The sequence below is a fragment of the Dermacentor andersoni genome, chromosome 1, assembly GCF_023375885.2.
Source record: "Dermacentor andersoni chromosome 1, qqDerAnde1_hic_scaffold, whole genome shotgun sequence".
In the NCBI taxonomy this organism is placed as follows: domain Eukaryota; kingdom Metazoa; phylum Arthropoda; class Arachnida; order Ixodida; family Ixodidae; genus Dermacentor; species Dermacentor andersoni.
In genome coordinates, this window is record NC_092814.1 from 29,344,849 (window position 1) to 29,366,580 (window position 21,732).

Below are 21,732 nucleotides of genomic sequence, written 5' to 3' on the forward strand. Positions count from 1 at the left end.
CAGACGACACGACTATTTTTTCTTGCGCTAATAATGTCGACGAGCTATAGCGAAACGTTAACATTGATCTGCATAACTTCCTGGTGTCGAAAGAACATGTTGCGCGTCAATCCGCTCAAAACGGTTTTTATGGTTTTTCACTCCTTGCCGACACTAATTTCGAAATATATATCTGTGTGTCTTGACAACAACTTAATACCAATATCTGATAGCGCAAAGTTTCTTGGCGTAGTTTTAGACAAGCATCTGAAATTCACTCTCCATGCGCAGTCACTTGTCCGTAAGATTTCTTTTGGAATACGCGCCATAATCAAAACCCGCTCATATTTTCAGTCGCGCATTATCCATTCCCTTTATCATGCACATTTCACAGCCATTTATCTTACTGCGTATCAAACACATACCTCGCTCACCTCAGCCAACTTCAACCCCTGCGGAATCAGGCGCTTCGCCCCATGACTTTCAGCCATTTCCTATCCGATTCAGCGCCACTTTATTGCAGTTTAAACATTCAACTTCTTCACCAGCTCTTTCAGTTCAAATTAACAATCGTGATCTATAAGTTATTTCGTAATATTGCACATATAGATGGCTTTGTTACTGAAACGTTTGTAAATACTAACACTACTAGGTTCTCTGAACTCGATAATCGTCTTTTACCTAAAGTGCGCACACACTATGGTAAGTTCACTACCACATTTGCGGAAATAAAACTGTGGAATTCTATTCCACATACCATTAATCATCCCCCACAGAGCATACATTCAAGAACCAAGTTAAGAAATATTTTATGCAGCAACTCTCTTCATCCTAACAACTGACTTTTGTGATTGTAATAATAATTCACTTGGCTATTATACTATATGTTATATTACTCCTATTTTTATTCTATTGTAAATCTGCATTACTTGTTTACTACAGAAGTGTTGTTCGCAATTTTTGTCTTACTAAACAGCTTTATATTCTGTTTTTTCCGCACTGTTCCTTATTTTTATGACATTTTCTGTAAAGTCACCGTAACCAGTGCTTGATCTGCATCTCGTTTTTTTTATTTTGTTCATGTATGGGAGTCCCTCTGCAGGTTCTAACTTTGGGACTCCCTGTGTAGTGCTAATTCTGTATACAATTCTTTGTAAAACTGACATCATTGATGAATAAAACTTGAAACTTGAAATTGAAACTAATTATCTAATTAGGCAGAATGCAAAAAAAAAAATGATTATCTCCAAGCGACGGCAAAACGACATTACCTTGGATGTACTCAGCTACGTGGCATTCGCATATTTTTTTAAACTCTGGCTAAAGTTAGCTGGGGCACCACGTATGCAAAGCAGGTCGCACTCTTAATCACGGTGCCAACGCAGCTGATTTCGTCATTTTATTAGCCTAATTAGTTGATACTGCATCATTGTTCTGGGGTCACGGCTGTGTGTTGCCATACGCCTAGAGCGAATGGATAGGTACAAGCGCAACAGCTCGTTGCGGCTTCACGTCGTGCGACTTGAGCCGTACTCGAGAGCGACACCGCGGCAACTTCCAGTGCGCCACGTATCGACGCCGCATTTTGCTTCCTTGAATGCGACAAGGCTTCCCGTGGACAAAATTCCCGCTGCAGCGCAGCTCAGCGGGACAGATTGGTACCGGCACTGCACGAATACGTAGCACAAGTTCGGGTTGTGTGCATGTGTTAACCCCAAAGAAAAAAAAAAACGCGCCTTGGAGAACGGCGCTTCAGCCGCGCCCCTGTGGGCAGCGCCATGGCGGGCCTTTTGTCGGTCTCATGCGAACGGCCTGTGGACCGCACTCATATTGGCTGTCGCTTGTGGCGATCTCCGTTGCAAGAGTGATCAAGACTCGCCGCGTTGGCCCAGTGGATATATGGTGTAGCGCTGCTGGGCTCGAGGTCACGGACGTGTTCGATCCCGGCGGCATTGCGATGGGAGCAAGCACGCTCGTGTACTTGGATTTAAGTGCACGTCAAGGAACCCCAGATGGTCAAAATGAATCCGGAGGCCGTCTCCGCTAACGCCGTGCCTCGTAACCGTATCGTGTTTCTGGCACGTAACACTCCAGAATTTATTTATTTTTTAAGTGCCGAACAAGAGCACATAGCTGCTCCGATCCCTGCGCACAGTGTTAAGAATGGCCGTACGGGCCAGCTTTCAGCCCGCTGCACGTGTTCCAAGCCCACCAGACAGGGATCCATTCCGAGAACTGCGAACGGCCGGCAGCCACGTGGCGCGCGATCAACTCCGGAAATTGGTACTTGGCCGCGCCACCCGGGACAAAGCAGTTCTTCGAAGCCCTCTGACGTCGGCACTGAAAGCTGGGCGGTACCGAGAACTGTGGATGACCGGCAGCCACGTGGCGCGCGGTCAGCTCAGGAATGTGGTACTTGGCCGCACCACCCGAGACGGAGCACAGTTCTACGAAGCCCTCTGACGTCGGCACTGAAAGCTGGGCGGTACCGAGAACTGCGGATGACCGGCAGCCACGTGGCGCGCGGTCAGCTCAGGAATGTGGTACTTGGCCGCACCACCCGAGACGGAGCACAGTTCTACGAAGCCCTCGGTCGTCGACTCCGGAGCCTTTGTGTGTATGGGTTCGCACCTGTGTGTTTGCGTGTGTGTGGGCGTAAACGATAGTGCGGGGCGGCGGCAAGTTTACAATGCTTGGACGAACCTTCCCGACCATTCGTGCTCCGTCCACGACCGAACGATGACGTCGAACTATGACGTCAAGCGGATAGCTTATAAGCAGCGTTTGCCGGCTGCTAGGGTGTGCTCGTGTCGTGATCGTTGTCGGGAGCTGAGTGCTCTGTCATACTAGAAATGTACTAGTGAGCTGTGTGCTCGTAAACTGTTTGCTGTATGTTAGTTTTGCGGGCTCCATATGGGAGTCGCGCTAGTCAGCCAATGTATGTCCTGTTTAAAATGTAAATCCTGCAATTAAATCCTGCTCGCCTAGCCCTGTCGTCCCAAGTTCATCTCTACAGCTACGACCGCCAAATCTTACAACAGTTAATAACCCGACTGGTCCCGTGCTTCCCAGCTATTACGGTGAGGTAATCCTGTGGCCACGAGGTGAAAAGAACGATTAGCGACCGTATACGTTAATTCTGCCAGTGCCACAGACACCCGAGTATATAGTGTTTCACCGACGGCAAAATGCTTCGGTCGTTAGGACATTCTTCTTGTCTGTCTATGCTGTATGCATAATCGCGGAAGAAGTAAGCGCTTGAATAGTGCCTTTAATGGTACCATTAAATGACAGAATATACAGCGTCTTCCGCTCGCACACTTTTTAGTGAAATAGTTAAAAGGATAACTCTTTAACTCGCTGTCTATAGTTTGTGTACTCACGCGTGATTTGTTCATCGTGCTACGAGAAATTACGCAGTGTGTCGTAGCACTTAATACATGCTACTAGTTTTTGCCAAGTCTATCCTTGTTCATGGAGCCAGCTTATTGACCTTTACCTTAACTAACCTTATCGTTACTGTAGCTTTCTCCACATTAATAGTAAGCTTAGTTTTAAAATTAGGCTTATATGATTTCACATGCTCGGTATCTATAATCCTATATCATTATCATCATATATGATCCCGTATAAAAACCCGTTTGTTTCCTGAATAATTTCTGGGGAAAGAGCTAATCTCAGCCGCAGAAATTTTTTTTACAAGAGACTTCAGCTTGCGCACAAGGCGACGTGTGATTGAGCTCGAGCGTCGTGCGAAGATGAGTCGGGCATTCCAATGATGTGGCCGGACGAGCATTGAAGGTCAGCCTCGAGTGGTCGCCCTGGGACAGCCACGGCTGAAGCCAGCAAGAAGAGCATTAATGCATTCGTCAAAGAAGGCGGGCGAGTGATACGAAACGAAACAGCGAGAATGCTCCCTGAAATAGGGCACAGTGCAGCTAAGGAGGTATTTGAATTGAAAGCTTAGGTTACCGGAAAATTAATAACCGCTCGACACATTGATGCAATGCAGAAGCTCCGTTGCTGACTGCACAGTAAGCCACGGGAAAAAAATAAAGTAATAAAAAAAAGAAGCACGAAGATGCGCGTACTTATTAAACGAATTGACAGAATGCGAAGGGGGGGGGGGGGGGTGCTTATTCCGCACCCGCGGTCTCCAATGCGTTCCGATGAGAGGCCAACGATGCGAGACACCAGAGGCGATGTGTGCAGCAGCGCGTCTCTACAAGGCTGGGGCTAAGTTATATCCGAGACGTGTCTTCAAGCTTCCCTTCAAGCGGGAAAAGTGTGTGCAGAGCAATGGCGATATGTGGTAAAAGTAACAAAAGAGTCAAAATAATAAAATGACGAAGTTTCGCTTTCAATGACGCAGCATATTCGTTTGGGAAAAGTTGTCCATCACTTTCAGAATGACCCTCGTATCACGCCTTCCTATGACCTTCGTATGCCTGTTTGTACTCCCTATTGCCGGAATAAAAAATATATATCTGCATGTTGTCATTCCAAGTTTGCGTTGCTATGAATGCTTGACTATACTAATAAGGCGTTTTCTAAGAGTCGATGCCCATCCGAGTAGCCAGATGTGTGTAAAAGAATTGGTATATATGGGGTGTTAGAAGGCGCAGCACTTCGCCGGGTGTGTGCGCGCTGGGTTCGAATGGACCGTGGGCTTTTCAGGGGGCGTCTCCTAATTTCGCCCGTGGGTGCACCCATCGCGTGTAACGGCCTTACGCACACTTACCGCCGTAAGTGTGTGCCATTATAAAGTCATCAGCTGGAACAGTACGCGATATATATACAGGGTGTTTCGGTGAACACTTTTAAAGATATTTAAAAGTTGCCTGTGGCAGATATCACAATTCTAGTTTATGAGCACAGTTATGAGTAGTTATGACAGTTTCTGCTAATGGCAGATGACCTTGACAATGAGCCATTAAAGACATCCGCCTTAATACGTCAGAGCAAACGTCTACATATTCCCCTCGCGGGGGCGTCAGCCCGATTGGCATTTCTTGGGTGGTTTCTCTCTCGCGTGAATCCCGTGGACTCGCCCGTGACGTCATTGAGGTCATGCTTGTGCGCCATTCGTAAGCGTTGTTCGGCGGGCGCCGCCGCGTCAGACGTCTTCCTGCCCCGATGGAACTGGCGCTTGCTGGGCGTTTTCTCGTCGGTAATTAAGCGAACAAAGTATTGATGTGCGAGGGAGCAGCACGCATCCCACCGCTTCTCTAAGTGCGCTAAATATCTGCGAAATAGAAATGCTGTACACGTTAAATAATTTACGCTAAAATTGTGTTAAAACAAAAATAAAGCAGTGAGCACGGATTTTCGTTTCCTCTCTGGCACATATGCTCGGGTCCCGGTATACGTGATTTATCAATTGCAATCGTCGAACCGGTAGCGCAGTGGCTGGTCATATAGGGCGCTGCGCTGCTGAGCGCGAGGTCGTGGGTCCGGTTGCTGTATTTCGACGTGGGCGGGGAATGCTCGTGCATCGAGTCACGAAATTTATCTGGAATACCCCACTGTTTATACGGAATGAGTAAAGAGCAAGGCGCAATAGACCAGGACAGAAGAAGAACACAAACGACGGGACCGGCGCCTTCTTCTGTCCTGGTCTATTGCGCCTTGCTCTTTACTCATTCAAGCATGAACCAACTAGCCCAAGCTAGAGTTTTATTATTTATACGGCGTAGTTACATCGTGGTTTGGCGCGTGAAACCCCAGATATGATATTCTTTTTTTCAACCTTTGAGTTACGTTACGTGGACACCAAAATAAATGTAGAAAAGAAATACAATGAAATGTAACGCTGACTGGAGAAAAAAAGGTACTCGAAGCTTGTTTAATTTATATAGAAACGGTCGAGGAAGTATTGAGCGGGTGGGCTCCGCGTGCGATCCGATGTACGCGAACCTATCGCACTAAGACAAACGCGTCCAACTGTTTCCGTCGGGTGACAACAGATGCAGTCTGAGCAGCCGTCGTTCGAACGCGTCGTGTATCGAGGCCTGCGTCGAACCGTGTTCGCGACGCAGTTCTCAGCCATTTGGTGACACATCGTGTTGATAGATATGGTGACATTTTATAATTGTCTGATTAGTGAATGGCATCATTTACTACGCATTAATTTTTTTGTCGTGTGGCATACAGTAAGTAACAAACAGTATATTTCTCGTGAAATCTGTAAAGGTGACCTCCAAAAGAGCAAGTTATAGTCGAATAACGGAATGGTGAGTCAACTTGTTTAGTAGTGCTGTTTAGGCCGCACTTGGTACAGGTATAGAGGTGAATGACCACTTGGTTATCTTGTTGCAAAGCACATATGGTTCACCATCGCCTACGTTTTTGTGACAGCTGTATACGTTGTACAGAAATTGTTCTCGGGCACTGATAAATATTTTCAGGTATGAATGTGAGCACATGCCTAAGCTGGGTAACTATAAAGTTAAACTTCGTGAGAACAATTCCTGTACGTGCTGTCACCCCAGCCAAACAGTGCTGCAACATACAAGGTGATGTGTCCCCACTTGTCGCACCAACGTTTATTTTGATTCCTTTTTACCAGGAATGACTGGAACCACTTCCCTGCCTCCATCACTGCAATTTCTGACGCCACTAACTTAAAGAATCTTGTCAACGAATTTATTTGTAGTAATCACCACTCCTCTCTCTAATGCCCCCGGGCCTTGAGAGTATGATAATAAATAATAAATAAATAAATAAATAAATAAATAAATAAATAAATAAATAAATTGTAAGCTTTACCGAATTTTGAAAGGTGGCCTGTTGCAGTTAACATAATTTTTGTCATTGAGGTGAATTATTTGAAGAGGCGGACATTAATAGCATGAGAAATCGAAACACATATTCAACTAATTAACGCAAACTCACTAATTATCCTTTTAATTATTTACTTCGTGGCACATATTGCAATTCACTAATTCTAGCCGGTGAGCTTGCAAGATGTATTCACTTGAAATGAAATTCCAAGACGACACCAGTTTCGAGATAGTTCCCAAAGGGAGGGACGAAATACATGGGCGTTCCAATTACTTTTGTACTTCAATACATAAAAGAGCGTTTTCTTTGTGAAGTAAGGGGAACGACAGTGCATTTCTTACGGCGAATTCAAACTGGCGTCATTCTGGAAATTCATTCTAAGTGGATACGCCTTGCGAACTTGCCGGCTATAATTTGTAAATTTCAACGAGTGCCGTAAAATAAATAATTAAGAACACAATTAGTTATTTCGGTTAATTAGTTGAGTATGTGTTTCGCTTTCTCGTGGAAGTAGTGTCCGCCTCTCTGAATAATCCAGCTGAAGGACTAGAATGATGCTATTTGTAGCGATATAAGCAGTTGAAAAAAACGTTGAAAATTTCGTAAAGAACGGGGGGGGGGGGGGGGGGGTTAGTTTTTTTTTTTTTTTCAACCAGGATAAAATTGAAAAATAAAGAGACTTAAACAGAACTTCCCCGCAATATTCTTCTATTGCGATGCGACTCCTTTCGACGTATCTAAAAGTTTGGCCAAAAGAAGGAGTTTGGGAGCCTGCGAAGCACCTGGATCCATCCACGTGGTGGCAAGCACCTTGCTTCAACCAACCCTTGAGCCCCCTCGCCTGTCGCGCACTGCAGATTCCCCCTTTCTTCTGCGGCATGTGAAAGAAACTGGTTCGAGTTTGGAAAATGTGCACACCAAGCTACGCAACAGGCTCGCAGGGAATCGCGTGCAAAAACTTGTGTACGTGCACTCGAACGTCAATCTCCGGAAGGCTTCGTCCGCTGCACAGCGAAGCGTTGACGCGTCAAGCGGAAATGAATCGGACACTGATTGATGCAAATGTCGGTCTTGGCGCTTTGATGTGAAATCAATGCCTTGACGTCAAATCGTGCCTAGATTTTGCACGCGGAAGCTCTGCGGGGGCTTTAGTGATGCAATAATGTAACAATTATGTTCTTTTCAATCTTAGAGAAGTAAATGTGTCGGGTTTTCATAGCTCTGTGCGCAGTCACCTTTTTTGCAATTTTTCGTATGTTACTGAAAAAAATGACCTTCAGAATTTCATGAAGTTTTATATCTCTAGTTCTCTGGAACAGATGATTTTTCAAAAAGTCCGTAAAACTTAAACATGATCGCTCTGTATATAGAAAGAAAGCTCTTTACAAGGAAGGCAGGGCGATTAACCATCGTATTTTTGCCTGCGTGCTGCTTTGCAGGGAATGGGACGAAGGAAAATAAATGCCGTAGAATGATGTGGCCAAAAGGAAAAATAAACGTTCAAAAAAGAGCTGCAATATAGGACAATAACGTAAATCGCAGCTGAGAGTAAAAACTAGTCCTTGCTTGTATGATGTGCGCAACAGTGAGTGATGCTTTGTCGAAAGGAAAACACCGGTTGTGTGCTGCTTTCTGGTTGTGATAACCGCACTTGTTCTTTGCGGCGCTAATGTTCTTTTTTTTTTTTTGTACAGCGAAGCTGTATATGGCTCTGATCCGGGGTTTTGTGGCTTCTGGGAACAGAAATTATCATCATCAGCAATGGGTCGAGCGTCGTCTTCTTCGTGGCGCCCCTCGGCGCAACCACGCGAACGCGCTCGTACCACTCACTGCTCTCGCGTTCGTCGTCGTCTTCTTCCACAGTTGGCTCCGTCGCGCAAAAAACTATCATCACTGCAAGCGGCTATTTCGAGTGCGACTGATGTCACGGCTTTATAGGTGAACGAGGTAATTGATCTCAGTTCCGTTCCGCCGGTGCAATGGGTAGCCTGCGCCTCGGCGGCACTGCAGAGAGCAGCGCGCGTATGAAGAGCGACGGAGGTTAAGTTAAGTTGTGGGGTTTTACGTGCCAAAACCACTTTCTGATTATGAGGCACGCCGTAGTGGGGGACTCCGGAAATTTCGACCACCTGGGGTTCTTTAACGTGCACCTAAATCTAAGTACACGGGTGTTTTCGCATTTCGCCCCCATCGAAATGCGGCCGCCGTGGCCGGGATTCGATCCCGCGACCTCGTGCTCAGCAGCCGAACACCATAGCCACTGAGCAACCACGGCGGGTAGCGACGGAGGTAGCAGCGACGCCAGTAGGATCGTCGACGGCGTGCGGATGTTAAGGCGGCAGCCGACGAGCGTGCCCTCGAGACGACACGTAAGCGACTAGCGAGAACCGACGAAGAATACCGCGAGTCGGAGAACGGCGCGAAGCGCCTTCGGCGTCAAGGCCATGCACGTTGACCCCGGGGTCAACGTGGATGAGTTCGAGGGTGCGAACGCGAGGTTCCAAATAGACTTCCCGGATCGTCATTTCGACTCTACCTGCAACGTCTGTGACAGACTATGGTTGGATAACGACCGTCGTCGTAATGGGGAGGCCGCGTTTACGGGGGTATGAGCCATTTATTGTCTTACGTGAGAGATGCATTTAATAAAAGAGGCGACGCGCGAATGTGCGTGCTTACCTATATCGTCAGGATGACCACATATCAGGACAATAAATATGTTCGTACGTTTGTTCAAAATTCTGTGTCACCTCTGTGTCGTTGCGCTAAACAGCGCAGAGATGGGATATCCCCGTTGCGTGACTGGCGCGATTGAGTTAGCGCAAGGTTAGCCCCATTACGCCGCATCAGAATTTCATAGTACGTTTTCGAAAGTTCTTTTCCACTAAGCTCATCATTCAACGGAAGAAGCCGAGAGTCGATGGAATGGACCAGCTTCTTATTAAAAGCTTGGAGGATGCTTAAGCTTCGCTTTTAAAAGTGGAACGCGACGGTATTCAACAATCCCTGACGGCTTCTCACGCTTCCTGGCAACTGCAGCTTTTAACCATAATGTTTACCGGAAAACTCTGGCGGCGAATGTTATGCACGAAGGCGAGCTTTCTGGTAGGAACGCGGCCTTTTGCGTGCGCCGATCCCGGAGGTTGTGCGCATCTGCGCCAAAAAAAAAAAAAAAAGAGAGACATCCTATTTAGGTTTCTCTTATTGTCTAGCACTTTTAATATTTAAGTCTGAGAATATTTAACACAAAAGCATGCGCTGTCGGTGTTTTGTTTCATGACATTTGTTTATGGGCAGTCATTCTCAAAATTCCGAGCAATAACCTTGTCAAGAATGTAAGACAAGGTGTGAGCAACTTTAGTGATAGTTGTGTAGCAATATAACCCGCATATACCACATGTCATATAACAAGGCGTGGCATATAAGTATACCTAAATATATACGACAATTTTCGCTCACGGACAACTACGCCGACGCCGGATTTTCTGCGGCACGGGGCCCTTGACGCTGTCGCGTTTGTACTATTATTTTTCAGGCCCCATACCGCAGCAACGCGCCTGCATGTTCATCTCAGTTATTCGTCCCTCTGCGAGACAAACCTACGGCCGTTCAAACAAAGGCCTTTCTCCCGGAAGGCGCCATGGCCGTTATCTGACTATTTTTGTGTGCGTAGCAGCTCATGATGAGCAACGTACCAACGCTGATTAGATATCGTGTCTACAGTTGCGTTCTTGTTATTTTCTCGCAGTGCGCTCCCCCTTCCCTCATGGAGCGGAGGACGCACCGAAACGGCCGCCAGGAAGACAGGTAGGCCGCTTGCTTCCTGCTCGTTCGCCTGCGCCCCACGGCAGCGCACTGTGCACCTTCTCCCCCTTGGGAGATCCCTCGCGTCTCTTTCCAGCGCCTTTCGGCATGCAGCGGTGATTCTCACTCATGTGCTTTGGAAGGATGTGCTCGGCGCTGCTGAGATCGGAAGTAATTTACCCTGTGCTTCGATTGATTGTCTGTTGGCTTCATTTGAATGCGACTAACGAAATTCGGGACTCTCCGTTACCCTTGTTGTCGTCCCTTTTTAACTGACGCATTACGAAAGGACAACGTGAGCGGTCTAGAACTGTTAGCGAAGCAGGCGTACACTAAGCGTTCATCTCTTAGCGCATGCGTATACTATACCAGGTGTTTCAGTGGTGTCTTCCTTGCTGTGATTATTAAAAATAAGAGATTCGAGGCAACATCATATTATGAAAACGTGCAGTAATCGCTAATTCGACCATTAATAATTCTAATTCATTAGCTTTTTGAATTAACAGCTTTAGGGAAATTGTCTTTATAGTCACACTATACGCAAAACTTATCGATTAGCTAGAAACTCTGTGCCTCGCGACGCTTTCAAGAAATATGGACTGAAAATGCGCTGAAGATAGCTGTTCCAGTTAACAAAAATGGGCACTTGGGAAAAAATGCTTATTTGTACCTCAGCATGTACGTGTACTGCATATACATATTGACACGGTTGAACCGTCGGTACTTGCAAGTCAGCACACTTCTTGGGTTTCATAGCAACATTCCAAGTTTCAATCGGAAACTGGTCCTTCTATGGCTCCTTTGATATATATGCTCCATAGAACCGAATCGTGCAGAAAAAAAAAAAAAAGAAACTTGATTTCTCACTCGATTATGCCTGCCCATTTTTTGTTCGCTTCGGAAGCTGCTGCCGCAGTTGTGGGACTGTTCAGATGCAAAAGGCAGTTGCTCTCGCCGACTCGACATCATCCAGCGCTCTACTGCTTCGAAGCCTCTGATGTTGGAGAGAAAAGTTTGCGGGACAGGGGTTCCGCAAACAGAGCAGATGTGAATTTCTGCTCTGTAAACGTATGGCCCTTATAATTTATTGGATCACTGTGTGCGTCTCAATGAGTACTACAGATTGAAACTTTGAGGCTATGTGCCTAGGCTTAACGGGAATCCAGCTTTTTCGCAAATCCCCTGTCCCGCAAACTTTCGTGGCCGACTGTATCTGTCGCACACTTTGTTCATAATGCTGGCGAAAACAACGCGATAGCGCCGGTCCCGGTAGTCGAGTGGACTCGATTTCTAGTCCCGCTCATTACGCTGTGCACGTTTCGCGTGTACAGTAGCCTGGCGCAACTGCACTCCTGACAGCAGAACTTCGGTTTGTTGGTGTTTACTGCATATCATATTGATACGCCCGTGTCATTGTTTTGTGTACCCTGTCCTCGTCTTTATTAGCGGTCATTATATGATTCGGACAATTCGCGCACACTGGACAACTTTCGTCGGCTGACCTCGGAGCGGGGGTGTGAGAGATGCCGAGCGATCCTCCCGCCTCTGAATCGACCACGTCGCGGAAGCACGCCGCTTGCAGAGCACTTCCGGCGAAGAAGCGCTTTGGCAGCCAACGCCTGTATCGCCGGCGAAACACGCGCCGTGTGGACACAAACTCCGTGCTAGGCGATAGGGGAGGCTTGGTACCGAGAGTTCCTTGCGTTCGTGAAACGCACCGTTTGCGCAGGTGATATTTAAGATCTACTTGCAGTTGCAGTCTGTAAAGGCAATTGGGTTGGGGTGGAACTGGCGGCCCTCTGAACATTTCCCAGTACTGCACCTGGGAAGCGGGCACGTCCCCACGCCCCAGGCTCACTGGCGTGCGACGTAGTCGGTGTGTCATGGCCGTGTCGAGCTCATGACGGTGTACTAGCTCCCCGCTCAGCGCGTTCAGCGTTGTAATGAAAAGAAAACCAGCAACAATGTTGACGGCAGCGTTTCAGCCACGACTGCCGCAGTTGTCAAAACATGGAAGCAAACCTATAGCAACGGCTGTCAGAAATTGCGCAATAATTGGCAAGGTAGTCAAATTTGCAAATTAGCTTTTTATATTTATTAACTTGAGCCCACATGTCGCACTTTCAGAGCTAAAGTAGGTCAGTGCTCAATACTTGTCCACTTGGGAATCCTGAGGCAAGCACCGGTTTCTCGATATCCGTCCCCAAATTTGCGGCTGCGTCGAGTTCCATCTGTTTATTTTACCCAAATGCCTTCTCACTGCAGCACAAAAGTACATGGAATACTGGTGTTGTTTGCCGCTGAATTTGGGGACGAGCATCGCGAGACTGATGGAAGTGTCAACACTTACTAAGTGGGCACACGTCGGGCAGTAGCCGGCCAGTTGTAAGATGTGCGCTCAATTTCTTTAACATATCAAAATATTAAAGGATTCTGGTTATATCGTTCAATTTAGTTAGTACTGTTTCGGCTCTTATTACATGTGTTCTCCCGCACAGCTCTCAGTTTTGGTCATGAGAGATCGTGATTCTGTGTCCAATATTTGACAGTTAGAGGCAGCCACTGCTGAAACGATGTAGGTGCGTACGTAGGCGTACGGAGCATGGTTATGTACTGTTCCTGTGGCTCGCGTCTTCTCTCTATTTTGAAAATCTGTATTGCTCTTTCACCCGTTTTCGTATACACACACACACACACACACACACACACACACACACACACACACACACACACACACACACACACACACACACACACACACACACACACACACACACACACACACACACACACGCGCACGCACACGCACACACACACACACACACACACACACACACACACACATATATATATATATATATATATATATATATATATATATATATATATATATATATATATATATATATATATATATATATATATATATCGGTCTTGGCGCTGTACTCGTTCAACACCAGGAAGGCGTCGAGCAAGTGATCGCTTACGCCAGTCACACCCTTTCACGCGCTGAACTCAACTACTCCACTTCCGAGAAAGAGTGTCTAGTGGTTGTGTGGGCCATCATGAAATTTCGGCCTTGTCTCTACGGTCGCCCTTTCAAGGTGGTGACAGACCACCATTCCTTGTGTTGGTTAGCCAACTTACGAAACCCGTCCGGGCGACTTGCTCGATGGAGTCTCCGTCTGCAGGAGTTCGATGTTACCATCGTCTACAAATCGGGCCGCAAACACGAAGATGCGGACACGTTGTCGCGCGCTCCTGTCAAAACTTGCGATAAGGACATGGACGAAGACGGCGCATTTCTTAGGGCCCTCACCGCATCTGACCTGATCACACGGCAGCGCGAGGACGCCGAAATGCGCCCTCTCATCGATCACCTAGAAGGCAAGAATGTTACAATCCCACGACACATTTCTCGCAGTCTCTCGACCTTCTGCCTCCGAAAGGGTATCCTCTACAAGAAAAACTCGAGTGCCAGCGAAAAAAAGTATCTATTGGTCGTACCTGCCACCCTCCGTGATGACATTCTCCCAGCCTGCCATGATGAGCCTACGTCTGGACACTGTTATGATTGGGGGCTCAATCCCATCGCTCGTAATCAGTTGTCAAGATTGGAGTCCGGCATGAATTTGAAGGTAGCTGGCCCATGCCGTCGTCCAACTTATCCACGCTGAGGACGTTGAGGAAGGGAAGAACTGCTTCTCATCGAGAATGAGGAATATGGGTTTATTTACAGTATTTACATGCTGTTCATCAGTCTAGCATGACTGCGAAAGAAAGTACGTCAGTCTAACATGACTGCTTGAGAGAGTGACCTGAGCAGCCGCACAACAGCGGTTTAAAAACACTCGGTCCTCCCCCGATACCCAGGTGACGGAAACGGTCGTCCAAGCACCGTAGGCGAGTTGACCAGGCACCGTAGGGGAGACGAGGCACCGTAGGGGAGACGAGGCACCGTAGGAGTGACGACGAGGCACCGTAGGCGAGTTGACGAGGCATCGTAGGGCCATTTATTCCCCGAGCTGCAGCGCGCCCGCCGGCTGCCCATCGTCTGGTGTCTTGGTCGGCGCGTGGGAAGGGGTCTCAGTAGACGTTCCCGCGGGCTCAGTAACAATAGTTGGTCCGCCGAGCCCGTTTAGTCACAATGGTGACTTCGTCAAACTCGGCTCCAGCGACGGAGAGCCGAGGACGCACGTATTGTTGTTCACACACAGTCGACTTAGTCACGCCGTGGCTAGAGGTTTGCGGCGACGCTCCAGGAAAGTTGCCGCCACTGTCGCAACTGGCCGGCAAAACTTGCACTGCAGCTGGCCGTTCTTAACAACACTTGGGATTTTCACGTACTCTTGCAAGCGTGCGCCAGACGTACTACTGGCCCAGACTTTCTACCACGGTGAAGCGTTATGTGCAAAGCTGCCGTGAGTGTCAACGCAGGAAATCACCGTCTTTGAAGCCCGGGGGGGGGGGGGGGGGGTTACTCCAACCCATCGCACAACCTAGCGCGCCGTTTGATCAAAGCGGCATGGATCTTCTGGGACCCTTTCCCTTGTCGGCCAGCGGAAACAAGTGGATTATAAAAAAAAAAAAATTATGGGGTTTTACCTGCCAAAACCACTTTCTGATTATAAGGCACACCGTAGTGGGGCACTCCGGAAATTTCGACCACCTGGGGTTCTTTAACGTGCACCTAAATCTAAGTACACGGGTGTACACGGGCGTACGTTACATTCGCGTGCAACACCGCCATTCAGGAAACAACACGATTCACACCGTTCCGTCTTATCTACGGGCGCGAGGTCCAGACCACGCTAGACGCAATGCTCCCGCACGACACCGACGCATCACTTCCGACGCCGAGCAACTTACTCAACACGCAGAGGAAGCTCGTCAACTCGCGCGCATACACATCACGACGCAGCAGAGTACAGACGCACGACGCTACAGCCTTCGACATCGGCAAGTCGAGTACCAGCCAGGTGACCAAGTCTGGGTGTGGACTCCAATCCGTCGCCAGGGGTTGCCTGAGAAGCTGCTTAGTAGATACTTTGGACCCTACAAAGTGATACGCCGCGTTAGTGAAGTGAACTATGAGGTCATTCCCGACGGTGCCGCGTCGCCTCGGCGTCGACAGCACCACTCAGAGATAGTGCATATTATTCGCCTCAAACTGTATTTCGCGCGTTAAGGCGGCGCCAAGCCGATCTCGTACGACTTCCACACTTCCACTTTCTTTTAGTAAACATCGGGTCGATGTTTTACTTTTGGCGGGGTGATAATGCCGCTAGGTGTCACGCGCCAGCGCTGAGAAAGAAGTGACTGGAACGCGCGCTCGGCAAGAGGTGGGCGCTGAAGGAGAAGCAGAGGCTGAGGACGCCGGCTTGAGTTTTGTGTACGCCATCTATATGGGGTTAATTAACGCGAAAGCATGGGCTAGTTGGCAGTCGTAAAAGGCATAAAATACACGAAAAACATAAAAAGGTCATCCTTACAGAACGGTGCATATGCACGGTAAATGCGTCTGGTCAGAGGTTAGCAGATAAATATGTCTTTTCCCTGTCGATAGCAAAACAGATGGCGCACTCCGTTTTCGGCGGGTCCGGGCCGGCCCTGGGCTCGGACATGAGACCGCGGACGCGGGCCGGACGCGGGCCTGCTCATTAAATGGCCTTCGAGCGCACGCGAACGTTATGCATTGCATGGTCCAAGGCATTCTGTGCCAAGCTGAAGTGACGCGTGCAAAGCGCTGGCTCTTAGTGTACCTTAGCAAAGAAAATATAAAAATAGATCATGTTCTCATTTTATTTTTCACAAAAACGAACAGTGTTTCCGCGTAATAACCGTTAGCTTCACAACAGTTACATTATTTCATTCTTCGCATTACGAAGACGTCAAGTTTAGTTACAGTTGAGACTGCCACTTCTTTTTCTGTCCTTATGTCTGTTCCCTGCGTTGCGGAAAGTGGGAGGGGGAGGGACGACACTGCGAAGATGGCTCCGTTGAAGGCATGCCTTGTTAGGACTGTAGTAAACAACATGCTGTTTGTCACGCGCAAGAGTACAATGCAAGAACTACGCTGGGAAGATGGTCGGAGGGCAGTTCCTTCGCCATGCAGGGCGCTGCTAATTTTCCTGTAACGAGCTCCCCTCCTCAGAGAAGAAGCACCACAAAGGCAAGAGAGTTGCCACTCCGGGGGAGGCGCATATGACGCGAAGGGCTCGCGGACGTTTCCCGGAAGAAAGCCGCCACGAACTGCTGCCTGCCCTGTATTGAGAAGCAGCGGAGAAGACCAGCTGGGAGCAAAAGATCTCACCCGTTCCCACGGCCAGACCCTCTCTCCGCCTTTGCGCCCGCTGGAACTTGGTGGTGTCGCCGGTCCGATGTTCCATCTGCGACAGTGTTGTTTATGCTTCTTGATTGGCTGTCGTCACGGTTCGTTGTGACCTGTGTGATTGGCTACTGCCAGAAGGGAGGGTTTGAACAGAGGTGTTATAATGAAGATGGGGAGAGAAAAAAAATCTCAGTGCCCTTCCACGTTGTGAAGGATGACCAGTGAAGCTGTGTATGTGGGCCGCTTAATGGCGAACTGCACCTCCGCCGCGGGTCGGCCCGGCATTGCACTATCTTCCGGACCGACCCACGTATGGGGAGCTTTTTTCTTGATTACCACGACACAAAACTTTCCTTGGACGGTAGAGGTATCCAGCTTCGCCGTAAAAAGTGCTCTGGGCCATCGAAACGAGGCTCATACAGACGTTCGTTGCTAAAGAATGGACCTGTTTTTTCCCATTCAACGATGTAAATAAGTTTTGTTCAAGTGCCAGTAAACCTGTTGGTATTCGATTTCCCAACTTCCGAGATTCTGATTTTTTCAACCCTCCGCCACGCTATACCATATGGAGCCGGGTTCGAGACATAACCTCGCGCCTTTCGAAGGCCGGGCACTCGGCACGTGAGCTTTAGGGCTCCTGAAGGTTTCGATGCTGTGGTGGAGCGCTCTGGAAAAGATATCTAAGTGGTGGCTGCCGGGCAGGGTGCCGCTACAGATGTGCAGGTTAGTGGTTCTGTTTTCTACGAAATTGCGTAATGAAACAACAAACCTAAATGTCCTCACGGCAACAAATAAATATACGCCTTCAACCGCATCATTTCTTTTATGAAGCGAATAGCTTTCTCAAAGTGCTAGGCTATTTAGTTATATGACAATCATCGTTGATGGTCTCTGCACAGTTTTTAATTGACTATTCTACTAATTCACGTAACAGAAAACATCACTGGTAGATGCACGCGATAACCTACATGCAAAACCCCGGACTTGTTTTAAATATTCATATTTCATGCACGCTTACACGTTGACCCGTTCTGGTTACGGGCGCGCCCGTAACATGCATGTTTGCTGAGAGAGAGAATACAAGGAGTTCATAACCTTAGCATGATCCGGTTGATTACGCAACAAAGGAATGGTGCAAATAAACGGCTTTAAACCGTGCGCGTTGCGCGGAGAGCCTGTCCCAATAGTCTCCGTAGCCCGAGTAGCGTACATAAATTAATCGCTCGAGCGGTCGGACCAAATCTTCATGTTCCTCGAACTCGCAAATACACTTTATTTTCTTGACGGGAACCATGTCGACTTTTTATCGTCACTTTGGCCGTGTCGCTTTCACCGTGTACCTGTCAGTAGATGTACGCCATCACACGTTTCCTCCTCGGGGTGCCTACTTCGGCCGGTGTTGTGTCGCACCGTCTGAATGAAAGCCAGTCGCCGCCTTAATTGAGGCATTCGCATTGCCTGTGGGAAGCGCAGCCCACCCGGCGGCTGGGAACGTAGCTTCATCGGCGAGTTCAACGTGTCGGCGGCCCCAGCAGGCAGCTGTCGAACACCAAGGAGCGAGGACACAGCCCGCGCTAGACACGGCCTCGCGGGCCTTGAAACCGAGCCAGGCCTGTCGGGTGGGCGAAACGTGTCGCGCTCGACGGCTGATGTAACATGCCGTCGTTGGTCTTGCGTCGCTGCCGCCGTGAACGATGACGGTAAACAGGCGCCCGCCTCCTCACGTGAGTGAACGCCCCGGGGGGGCGCTTCTGTTGACAAACAGTCGTTGCGTTCACGTGGACTGTCGTCAAGCTCGCCAAGCGCGTTTCACTTGGGCTTTCTCCGTACCTACGCAGAATGTGGTGGCGTTCTTTCTTCTGACATGCCCGGACAGAGCTTGTTACGGCGTTAGCTGTACTAGAGAGGCTAGCCGTACATATGACTTCTTGAGCGCATAGTTCTAGGTGGGTAAATAAGTGCGATTGAATACGTACTCGCCTACGCCACGTAATATCAATCTGACCTACAGCGGCACTCGAACTTTCGACAGGACATTCCGCACCAGTGCGCCTATACTATACCAGGCACGATTACTACTGAGCCAGTGCCTGTAGCTGCGGACTACAGCTAGGGTTTATTGAATGAACTGCAAGAGGGCGCGAGCATAGCTTGTAAAAATGCGCGTACTCCTCAAGTTCAATAGCTTAATACGCGTGAGCAAGTAATTAAAGCCGGATGCATTTAAAGCGAATAACTTTCCTTGCATTTTCGCCCGTTTTCGTGGTTGGCAGCGGTCGGACTTGCGATACTCAGGCTTCTGGGTAAAGGGCGCGTACTCTGGCGCAATCGAGCAATTGTTAACGTGTTGTTGATCTGAGTAGCAGGAAGGGACTGTCGCGCGTCGGAAGGTTTGCGCTCGGCAAGCACAGGCCTGCTTACCTATACGTGGGGCAGCTGCGGCAGAGAAACGTTCGTTCGTTCACCACAAACGCTCCTCGCTGGAACAAGTGTACGCTTTTAATTCATTTAACAAGACGAATAGCTTTCTAGAAGCGCTCGACTATTCACTTAAATTAACAATCATCGTCGATGGTACGTGCAGAATTGTTTGTCTGTCATATGTGTGTGGTGAAACAAAAAAAAAGCGTTGCCTGCGGATTTCTCAGGCAGGAGAAGACAAAGCGACACAGCATAGCTTTTTGGCGAAGAACTGGTTGCCTTTTAGTTCTGCTTGATATGTGTTCTCTTTACACTATGCGCGGAAAGTTCGTAAATAAGTGTTTTTTACAATTTATGCATTTGAAATCAGCGCGCACATGTACACGCAGAAAAAGAAAGACGGGTTGTTTGCTGTTTGTTTTGATCGAGAAATACATTCAGGTGGTTCTGTGAGAGTCAAGAATGGTACCAAGATGTCCCCGGCATCGTCCTTAGAGTGAACTTGTTCTTCTATTCAGCATCCGCTGCCACTAAAGTTTGTAAATTTAATGCAGTATACTTGTACAAGACGCGTCATGTTCGTTTAAGTTTGATAATTTTTATGGACTGGTATTCCATTGGTGATCCCGCCGTTTGCGCGGACATCGGACGTAGGTGCAGACCTTCTCCTGTCTTCGCGCACGAACATTCTCTTGTTAGACGCAGAGCTTCGCGGTCGGGGTTGGATCACTCTGCTTCCTTAAGTTTACTTAATGTCACGTCTCCTGAAGGCTGGTGTGGAATATGAGCCATATTGTTGTACGGTAGTTAGTCTTGCTTTAGGGTTTAGAACAACACTAATTTTGTACATGTGACTCTACACCCGGTAACATGACGACGACAGGACGTTTATAAAAGCGAATGCTTTTTCAGCTTTGAAATAGATGTCATCAAGGTTGGCGGCATGTCATCAGCCAATGAAAGCGTATCTTTGTGGCATAACTGATGAGGGTTCTGGCCTCCCCTTATCAGGCTTGCCACACCATTTAACTACACGCTGGCCTCCAGATTTTTAATATTTTTATTTCAAGGTGCTCTGCCTTAAGGCGTGTATATACAGGTTTTTTTTTTTTTCTTTTAGCTACACCAAATTTTAAAAAAAATTGCCAATGGCAGATAGCACAATTCTAATCTTTGATCTAGATTACTCGATCAGGCGGCCATTACTTCTACGAGAAATTAAGGCACTTAATTAAATAATTAACACAGTTATGTTAATCAACCTTTTTAATTGTTAACTGCACGACCAATATTTTAATCTACGAATTATAGCCGGTGAGTTCGCAAGGCGTATCCACTTGGAACGAATTCTCTCGACTGCACCAGTTTCGAGATGTTAAATTTCGAAATGTGCGACGAAATGCATGATGCATTTCGCGGGGCACTTTGAAAATTAATATCTCGAAACTGGTGCAGATCATGCAACCATGGCGTGCCTCATAATCAAATCGTGGTTTTGGCACTTAAAACCCCAGAATTCAATTCAATGCTCTTTTGTGCCGATAGGACACCTTTCGTGCTCTAATATCTCTCGCATCTTTTATCTCCAGTTTCTGACGCCTTGCTCCAAAATTCTAAAAATCCTACCCGTGACTATAATTTAAAAAGGTGTAGATTAGATAGGCCATCACCATCAGCCTGTTTTATGTCCACTGCAGAACGAAGGCTTTTCCCGGCGATCTCCAATTACCCCTGTCCTGCGCCAACCGATTCCAACTAGCGCCCGCGAATTTCCAAATTTCATCGCTCCACCTAGTCTTCTGCCGTCCCCGACTGCGTTTCCCTTCTCTTGGTACCCATTCTGTAACCGTAATAGTCCAACGGTTATCTAACCGGCGCATTACATGACCTGCCCAGCTCCATTTTTTTCTCTTGATGTCAATTAGAATATTGTCACGTGGTAGTGACGTTAAAGAACACAATAGCAATACTGTGAAAGACAAAACTATTATTGGGTGAACCTGTGCCCACAAAAACAGGCTACACTTAAAGCACAACAGCGGCGAACACAGTCGGCGATCGTCGAAAATCTGATCAGCGGGTCAAGCGCGTCGGCTTTTATGCATCAGTCGCCGAATGTTCCAGAGTAATCGCTGGGACCCGCGTGCCTTCCGCAAAGTTCTACACCATTCGCGTCGCGCATACATGCAATCAGGTTACACAAGGTTCGGCGACAACAGACAGCGGATAGAAGTATCGATAACATTCTAGAAACTTCCGATACATGTAGGCGCGTCCTGCGCTGAGCGATAACATTTCTTAGATGGTATAAGCGCTCACCCGTAAAAGACAAACGAGTCCACGTGTCAATATCGCCTATACCCGTTTGCTCACTGATCCAAGCCGCTCTCTTTCTGTCTTTTAAAGTTATGCCT

At 47.9% G+C, this 21,732-nt stretch overlaps 1 protein-coding gene across 1 annotated transcript in view; it reads left to right on the plus strand.

Annotated features, from left to right (window-relative positions):
- The window catches only part of RhoBTB (Rho-related BTB domain containing), a 319,208-nt gene that overhangs the window by 38,516 nt on the left and 258,960 nt on the right, over positions 1-21,732 (plus strand). The window contains exon 2 of the mRNA XM_050193352.3: positions 10,511-10,569. Within this exon, the coding sequence (XP_050049309.1) occupies positions 10,529-10,569 (41 nt within the window). The 5' untranslated portion in view covers positions 10,511-10,528. The remainder of the gene's footprint in view (positions 1-10,510; positions 10,570-21,732) is intronic.